We start from the raw sequence: 9999 nt of genomic DNA on the forward strand, positions 1-9999 counted from the left end.
TGCTTTGGAACTCTACATTCAGATGCTTATATCTTTCCTTTTCTCCTTTGCTTTTCGCGTCTCTTCTTTTCACAGCTATTTGTAAGGCCTCCTCAGACAGCCAGTTTGCTTTTTTGCATTTCTTTTCCATGGGGATGGTCTTGATCCCTGTCTCCTGTACAATGTCACAAACCTCTGTCCAAAGTTCATCAGGCACTCTGTCTATCAGATCTAGTCCCTTAAATCTATTTCTCACTTCTACTGTATAATCATAAGGGATTTGATTTAGGTCATACCTGAATGGCCTAGTGGTTTTCCCTACTTTCTTCAATTTAAGTCTGAATTTGGCAATAAGGAGTTCATGATCTGAGCCACAGTCAGCTCCCGGTCTTCTTGTTTTTGCTGACTGTATAGAGCTTCTCCATCTTTGGCTGCAAAGAATATAATCAAAAGAAAAGCCAAACACAAAAACTGCATACTGAAGGATTCTATTTGGAAGACATTCTAGAGAAGATGAAACTATAGTCAGACAAAGTAAATCAATGGTTGCCTGGAATCAGGGGTGAGGCAAGTATAATGACTGCAAAGGGGAAGATAGGAAATTGTTGGGATTATGCCAATGCCCTGCTTATTGAGTGTGGTTTGGTTACATGACTGTGTACATTTGCTAAAACTCATTAAATTCTTCAATACCTTGGAGTCCTGAGTAGCTCACATGGTAAAGAATCTGCCTGCATTGCGTGAGACCTGGATTCAATCCCTAGTTCGGGAATATCGCCTAAAGAAGGGCATGGAAACCCACTCCAGTATTCTTGCCTGGAGAATCCCCAAGGTCAGAGGAGCCTGACGGGCCACAGTCCATGGGGTCGCAAAGAGTTGGAGATGACTGAGCGACACACACACACAAACCTTGGAGTTGTGGAGTTCAAACCTCCATATTCCAAACTGTGTGTCCTCCATTCCATGGTAGGCAAGCGTTCTTTTTTTCTTATTGTTTTAAATTTACTTTACCTTCTCAATGCCTTAGGAAGCATGTGGCTTATGCAAAGATAGTCCAAGCAGAGCCAAAGGACCACAAGTCATGGATTACTCTAACTAGAGGATGAGACAGTAACTCCCTGACAGTTGCTGTAACAACAATCAAGGTTCAGATCCTATAAACTTCAATATACTTTAAGAAGGCAGTGTATCATATATAACTTTATAGTGATCCTTACAGTTAAGATAAAAATAAATGAGAGGTGTTCCAGAGGAAAACATGAAGATGTCTTGACTTTGCTCATGGACATTTTCTAATGAGTTGCTAACAAAGAAAATAAATGGATCAAGAAAAGCTAGGGTAAGAACCAGAGGAAAGAGAAGGAAAGCCCCATGAGGCCTTCTTAAGAGGGAGGTGTTTAGAGGCTGGCTGACCATAATGGACGCTGGCCTGGATTCTGAGATTCCTGGGAAGCCAAGAAATGACGGGTAAGATAATTATTGTCATCAAGGTCTTTGCGGGTATCTTGACTGTTGCTATTAAAAGAGCTCTGTCAGATTCACTGTAAAGAAGTCGTAGGCAGCCCAGAAGGTTTTTATTTAATTTTCTAAGTAGGGGCTTATGTGCTTGGGGTCCTCAAATGGTTATATCATGTGCACAACAGCTGTAAATCTGCATGGAAAAAATATCTGTGCCAGTGAAAACAAAATTCAGAATTACAGAATTACAATATTTGGTTATAATTGCATGCATGGAACACATGCTAAGGCTGGGCTCTGAATGCTTTGCACATACTTAGGCTCTGAATGCTTTTCAAGAGCCATATGAAAGAGATGCCATTATTCCTTCCATTATACATTTGAGAAAAATGAGACTTTGAGTGTAAGTCCAAGGTCATAGAACTAGAAGGTGGGAGAGGGATCTGAACCCAATTTCCTCTGACTCCATGCTCTATACTGCCTTCATTCATTCAATAAATATTCTTTACTATCTGTTATGTACCGGTACTTGTCTAATAAAAGAACTCTTTTTATAAAAGGAGAGCAAAGTAAAAAAATAAAGAAGTAAAAAATGTAAAGGCTTAAATTCCATGAGCTTCAGTATACTTTAAGAAGGCATTGTAACTTATTTATATAACCTTATAGTGATCCTTAGAATTAAGATAAAAATAAACTTTTAAAGCAGAGTTATGAAAATCTTATTAATCCAGAATATATCTCTGGATAAGTACTCCACAAAAGATTTTTTTTATATTCCTTTTCAATAAATCTTATCATCCTAATCAAGTATATTATTTGAAAAATTGACATTCAACATGAAATCATGGATAAATTCTAATCCTAAATTTAAACTCTTACATTTCCAAAATATTATTCATCTAATTATTCAGACATCCTGAAGGAAAGAAAAAAGGGTAACAATTTTTTTTTTTTATTCAAAGAATGGTGCAATATTATTACACAGGGCAGCATTATCTACTCTTTGATTATTGTATTTAGCTGGAATGATCAAGTGATCACTTAAATTTTTTGCATAATGTAAAGCTATGTAGGAGATTGTGTTAACAGTTTAAAGTTTTTTCCCCCCTTTATCATTTTGGGAATTGTAACAAAGTCTTTCTGTTTACACAGTTTTCTAAAACTTTAATAAAATAAAGGGAAGCTAAGAGAAAAAGCTTAAGACAAACACAATTAACTTGTCTTTATACCATTTATATCAACGGACAGATAATTAAGGCATAAGTAAAGGTTTAAGTCTGTTACTTTATGACATAGGCTCCCTGCTACCCTGGCCATTACTTGACAGGATGTTTGCTTGCAAAATGACTATTTTCCTACAGTCACTCTTGATTTTAATATAAGAGACTATCATTATGACTCACTTTGAAGATTAGTCACCATAGAACGTCAATAGTCTCTACAAACAGTTGAATATTGATCATAGCAACTTTTAGAAACAGAATAACCAAAATGAAATGTAAATGAATTAAAAAGTATTAGTTTGAAAATGCTTTTAGGTTTCTAAAAACACATTAATCATTGGTTAAAATGTCTCACAACTCTCTGTATTTTAAATTTTTATTAATGTCCACCCTGTTATAAAAGTAATTTAAGGCAAACCTCAAAATTATAACATGCACAGTAAAATATTATTTTCCTTCTATTATAATTGGCATATGTAAAATCAATATTTCCACATACACTGTTAAAGAAAGAGTCCTTTGTAGAGTGAATACTCTCTATGTTCTTTATACAGAAATTTATAAAACAAAATGTGCATCCCCTTATTGATACCATTGGTCTTATAAAAAATTCTTTATTTCAATTCACAAATATTTTAATTCAATTACTATTTTAACAAAAACAAGTTTTCTTAACCCTCTGTCCATCACTACTCACTTATATATTGTAGTTGGGCCTCATTAAAAATCTTCTATCACCTTCAGATTTTAAGAAAAGCATATGAAAATTCCGAGTTTCCTTAGGCCTCATTTGCCCATGTATTTCCATCGACATTATTATTCTTTGCCAAATTTCTCCTCATTTCTTGGTCTATAATTTATAGAACACTGCAAGTCAAATAAAACGTGCCAATTATCTGATTAATTTTGATTTAGAACACCGTTGCTCCAAATGATTCAGTCCTATTTACTTTAGCACAAAATAAAATGTTGAGTAATTACCCAGATACTAGTAACTCAAATCCAAGTTTCTAATAACATGGACTGAATTGACTGTATTAATACAATTCTCCCTTTTACCCTGTTGCCACTCATTATTTTCTTGATATTTTATGACATTAAAATGACTTTATAAATCTTGCTCCCCATTTATGGAAAGTTTCCATAAAACACAGGTTAGAATGCTTACACAAAGGAATGTAATTTTGAAAATAACACTTGAAAGAGTTAGGACAACTGTGGTTATGTTTTAACCTTAATAATCAAATGCTTAGGGAGAAAACAATGGAAATTTTCACTTATTTCATAGGCACTTGTTTTCACAACAGTCTATAAAATTACTTTCTGAGCATTTACTATGGTGTAAAAATAAGTTATGTATCAACTTTTTAAAGTATTTTCTTACCAGAGGCAAAGAAAGAGGTTGGATGGGGATGAATGAAATAGGTGAGAGAGACTAAGAAGTACAACTTCCAGTTATAAAATAAATGAATTATCAGGATGTAATATATATTATAGAGAATACAGTATAAATATAATAACTTTGTATGGGGACAGATGGTAATGACTTACCAAGATGATCATTTTATAATGTATAAAAATATCAAATCACTATGCTGTACATCTGAAACTGATATGTCAATTACACTTTATTTAAAAATAAATTAATAAAGCAAAGTTTCAGAATATTCAGTATATGCAAAAAATGTGAGAGAATTGAACACAATTATTCTAAGAATTTTAAAAAGTATTTTTAGATTGAACTTCTTATAAACTTGTTTCAAGTCTAAATTTTATTTTGACAAGGGAAATAAAAATATGTATTCTCTTGAAAATACCATTCAAAAAAAACATAATTAAAATGTTAAATTCTTATCCAGTATTATTTAAAATATCATATATCTTTCAAAACATTAAAACTCTTTCACTCAAGACTTTTTTTACAAAGTAATCTCTCTTAACATATTATTTTGGTTTAAGTGTTTACTTTAAATGAGTTAAAAGCATATTTTGTTCTTGTGTCTGCAATGTATTTAATTCAGATCACACATTCTTACATTATACACATAACTTCTAAAATAATTCATCTGATAAAAGATGATCAGATCTTTCATTTTATAAGCAGTACAGATGATTGTTACCTGAATACAGTCTACAAAATACTTCTTTTATTGTTTCCTCTTTTTTAAATGATACTCCTTTAAACAAAATAAGTATAATTTTTGTGTATTACTTAAATTTCAAATTTTAATATATAAAAAGCATGATCTCAAAATACAAACTTTTAAAAAATACTGGCTTTACACAATAATATTCCTTTGAATAAGTCCATTTGTTCCTTTTCTGTTGTTGTTGGAATTCATTGATCTGGTCAAAACTTCAGTTTCTGAGGTCTGAGAAAATACAGTGTTAGAATAGAGATTCCAAAACCAGGACCAGAAAGGAAGGGAATCTGTTAGATATTTTCTGTTGTTCTAGAGTAAGTATAAGCCATCTTAAAACTGGTTAGGTTCTGGACATGACAGATCTCTTGTTCCATTTTGAACATGACTGTGAGACTTAGTTGAATTCAGTGGAACTAAGAGAATCTTGCTATAATGTACTGTGTCAGAGAAAAAAAGAGTAAATAAGTTTTCTGTGCCATTTCTTCTCTTCAAGGGAAAACAATTTCCTCCCTCCCTCCCTTTTTTCCTTTCTTCTTCCCTTCATTCTTTTAAGAAATATTCAATCTCTCTCTCCCTCTCTCTTTAAAAGTATACTAACAATTTAAAGGACAGTCTGTATGTATATGGAAGAATTAACCAGACATATTCATCAAAGTAAACTTGTTTTAACATGCCCATACTTCACTTTCATTCAACTCCAGCTAACTCATGGGTCATTCTGGCTGATACCAGATCAATGAAGTAGGAAACTGAAGTGGTGATCTTTATAACTGAAGTTGGGAATAAAACCAACCTGCTGCTGAGGGGGAAACTGTTTATTATCTAAACTATTTGACAGAGCTTATTGGATGATTGGCCACTTCTAATTTTCATATCACTTCACTGGTGAAGTAAATATAAATTATGTGACAAGGAGAAAACTTGCTTATTATAACCCACACAAAAAGATACTTTGTCATCATTTCAATCACTTACTGAATTTAAAAGTAAATAGCTTTTATCTGTGTACAGAAATTCTAAGACACATAATTCAACCTGCTCTTTTCTCATGAAATACACTGTGAACTATGATTGCCTTCCTTGTTTCTTATTTCCTTACCTTTAAATTAAATTTTGTCTGCATCCCTTGCCAAACAGCATTTTAAAATTTTTATTTCCTTTTAAAAACCCATTCCCCATTTCTTCCTAGCTGAAGATTTCATGATTTTAGTCAGTGAGAGTCAGTTATTCCCATGTGACTTTAGTTGCTTGGCTTCAAAATAAGGGATTAAACTTCCTAACAGAAGCCCTGAAGAGTAGACATGACTTTTCCAATATGCAGAAAATCCTTTGAAACGTATAGACTGTTAAGATACAAAGATTTAACATTAAGAATTATCATTTGATTATTATGTACATTCCTTTAATATTATAGAATTATCTCATTCTGACTCAAGAAGCTAACAAAATCAAGGCAGGACACTCAAAGATAAGTCCCAAATTTCACTTGAGAAATTCAAGACTATTTTCCTTTTTGAACAATATCTTGACTATAGACTTTCCTATTTGTGAAGTTTAACAAAATCATAGTTTCTTAATATCAAAAGAAATACTGATACTAATCTATTTAAGAAACTCAGTTTCTTAGTAGTATTATCATGTAACCTATTACAATTTAGATTTGAAATATTTAATTTTGATTACTGTTCTATCACATTTTAAAGTTTGATATTTTCCTGAGGCAACTATCTGAAAAGTGAAAATTTAAAAATACCACTAAATGATGAAATTAAATAGAAATTGTACTAACTAGTCTAAATGTTTTGAATTACAGTTGGGGGGAGAAAATTCAAAACATTTGTACAAAACCATAAGCATAAATTTTATAAGCATTTTAGAGAATGCTGTAGCACTGATTTTCATTCCTATGGTTCCAATTTCTTTAATGTGACTAGCATTTCACTTGCCCTCACATACTAAGGCACAAGCTCCATTGAAAGGAATTTGAGTTTTATGCTCCAATTCTCAAATACAGGACAGGCTATATGATGTAAGGGAAAGAAAAGGTTGTATTTGCCTATATTAATTATTGTAGCAATGATCATTTATAAATTCTTAGACACTGGATTAAATATTTAATTTGAAAATTAAAGCTTCTTTCTCATCCCCTCTGAATGCTCGATGTGGTCTTTTGACACATGCCACAAGACTAAATTTTAAATCACTGAACTCTGCTGTCATAAATGTGCAAAAACTTGATCATTTAAATTCCAAGACCCAATCTACACCTTTCCAAGTTAAGATATTTAATAAAAGAATGTGTGTAGATTTTATAAACTTGACTGAAATAATTTTGACTTACACTTTAATATACTATTTGCATCTCAATTAATCACTCCTCCCAAATGTCCATTTGTGGCTAAAATAACTTTAAAATAATAAATTGTTTTTATTAATATTTATCTCAAGGCTTTAAGATCACTAACCATCAAATAATCCATATGAGGGGTAGAGACAGAAGATGGTTTCTTGTGTTTGTGTAATATTTAAGCATTTTTAACATCCTTCTTTCTGGAAAATGAGCAGATATTCCATGGGTAGGGATAAAATAGAACCCCATTAGAACACAGTATGTATGCCAATAAAAACCTTTGGATGCATGAGCATTTAAGTATATTGGCTTTTTTTTCTCCCTGTGGATGTTCAAGGAACTCTTTTGTCTAAAGGAATACTTTCCTTCAGTTTTCTCTGCACAAAAGCAAAAGTATTTATACAATCTAAAAATTAAATACTAGAAATTGTTTTCTGCAACTAACAAATGTACCAAGGAGGCCTCTGGGAAAAGCTGATCACACAGATCCTATAAATGCCCCAGCATATTTAAATTGTACTCATGGTACAGAGGCCAACATTAAATTGGCTTCTAAAAAAAACAAATAAACTAACCAGCACAAAGGATACAATGTATTTTAAAACATTCTAAAACATTATTTAAAATGATACTTTCTAATTCTTTGTAGAGCCTCAAAAAGAAACCCAAATTTATCAGCATTGTCTATCTTAATATTTGCTGTGTAAGAGGAAAAATACGTTATTAACAGGATCTTTGAACATCTATTTTGCAATTTTCAGCTGCATATAATTGTTATTTTAAAAGGCTCTTTCAGGGCAAATTTAATCTATTGGCTTTAAGGCTGTAGAATTTTTTAAGTCTAGTGAAAGCTCCAATGCCATTTTCAGTGATCAAAGTAAAAATTGTAAATAGTTCCCCCCACACACTTTCAGAACGTGTTCATATATAGTTTTTCTAATAATATAGACTATACTGATTTTATTGCCACAATGAAGAGAGCCTACATCTATGTAATCATGACTTTTAATGGTTATACTTCAATGTATTTCAATGGCTTCCTTGTTAAAGATACACATATATGATCTACAAATACTTAATCCTGTGCCTCCTTCAAAGGGAGTTGAAATAAATGTACCTATAGGAGAAAAATTCAGTTTTTCTAGTATTAGAAAACATTATGGTGAAAGTTTTGGTGTGAGCTGGAAATGGACCCATCACTTAGGCCTAACACAGAAATACATATAGGCAGAAGAGGACAAATGCCTTGTAAAAAAGAAAGGGCTTACATATATACAAGAGAGTAATGTGACAGTTATTACAGAAACAATTCTTGTGAATTTCCTAATTTTTATGCTCAGAAACTCACATTTAATTGTATTTACTTTACTCTTTTAAAATAGAATTAAAAAAAAATCTATGCTCAGCATTACTGCCTTCTTTTTTGACATCAAATTATGATTACAGTTATCGACTCAAATTCTTTTAGAGTATTAACAATCAATGTTATGCAAGGTTATAAAATATATGTGTAACAAACATAATGAGCTTGGGTGTTGTTAATACTGTTTAACTTTTACACAACTCTGCCCTGTAAAATATTCCTTATGCAAATCATTTGCATATCTTGACATTTTTCAACTGATGTTTTACTACTGATGAGAAACAGGGAATTTAGAAAGAAAAGAGAGATGGGAAGGAAGGATGAACATGATTAATAGGTGTTTGTTTCATAAAGACTCAAGGGAGACTTTTAAATTCTTCACTGTTCCTACAGGCTGACCAAAGTGGAAAGCTGGTTCACATGCCTTTCAGTGCTTTCAAAGGAGAACTGAGTAGTTACTCAATCTTTACTGATGCTAAATTATTCTATTTGCGTTCTGTTGTGAAATCAGGTGCTTTTTATCCATTGGTGCAAGGTTAAATGTCGACTGTATTCATTAGGAACTTGTTTTTCAAATAAGCACCTAAATTATGCCTTTAAAAGTGTTTCATCCTAAGTCTGTTTCAAATTATGCCTCCTGTAGACTAAAACATCTTCCTCCTTCCTTATCCCTCCTCTCTACCCAAAAGAATTTGATCAAAAAAACTCATAACCTACTTTGTTGTGCTTTTTTTTTTTTTTTTAAAGAATCATTCTTGTTCTTCAACTTCGTATAACTATTAAGGGGGAAGTTACTTTATACAATATTTGAAGTTTCAAAATTATGGGCATTCACTTCTAATAAAGATTTTTCCATTCTTAACTGTATTGTACTAAGATAACTATCTGATATAAATATTTGAGGGCTGCTTGACTAATTAAAACAGGACCCATAAATGTTGTGAGCACCGTAGCACAAAATCTGTATCAGTTTCTTTTGGAAAGGTGTTTATTTGCAGCTGCATCTTACTATTTTTTATCATTTTGTCCACTGTGTTCGTAAATAAGGTACTATTCTCTCAGTTGTCGAAATACAGAACTTAAACGCGCGCACTATATGAATGTATACGTGTGTTTACACCCCCCCACGCAGAAAAGAATCAATTGCCGTATTCCAGAAATGACAATGAAAAAGGAGAAATAAGCAAGAATTATAATTAGACGTCTACAGTCTCATTCACATAAGGGCAGTGCTAGGGGATTAAGCAGTTGAGTTAAAAAACAAAAAAGCTCAAAACCAAAAACCAACCAGTTGCCTTAGACTGGAGCTTCCCGCAGCTTTCGCGCTGAGCGGGGCGCGGGGAAGGAGTAGTTCTCGGGGCCGGTGGGGACCGGGATCCCGACACCGTCACCACCACCCGCGGGGTCTTTCGGGAGCGCTCCCGCGGGCCCCGCAGGAGCCGGTGACAGTCCTAGGTGAGCGCCGAGCGCGTCCACAAAGCT

At 32.9% G+C, this 9999-nt stretch overlaps 1 protein-coding gene across 1 annotated transcript in view; it reads left to right on the top strand.

Moving 5' to 3' along the window:
* The window catches only part of COMMD3 (COMM domain containing 3), a 19972-nt gene that overhangs the window by 6047 nt on the left and 3926 nt on the right, over positions 1 to 9999 (top strand). Inside the window, exon 2 of the mRNA XM_010860059.1 lies at positions 9809 to 9959. Within this exon, the coding sequence (XP_010858361.1) occupies positions 9809 to 9959 (151 nt within the window). The remainder of the gene's footprint in view (positions 1 to 9808; positions 9960 to 9999) is intronic.

This window comes from Bison bison, unplaced genomic scaffold, assembly GCF_000754665.1.
Source record: "Bison bison bison isolate TAMUID 2011002044 unplaced genomic scaffold, Bison_UMD1.0 scf7180017864461, whole genome shotgun sequence".
Lineage (NCBI taxonomy): Eukaryota > Metazoa > Chordata > Mammalia > Artiodactyla > Bovidae > Bison > Bison bison.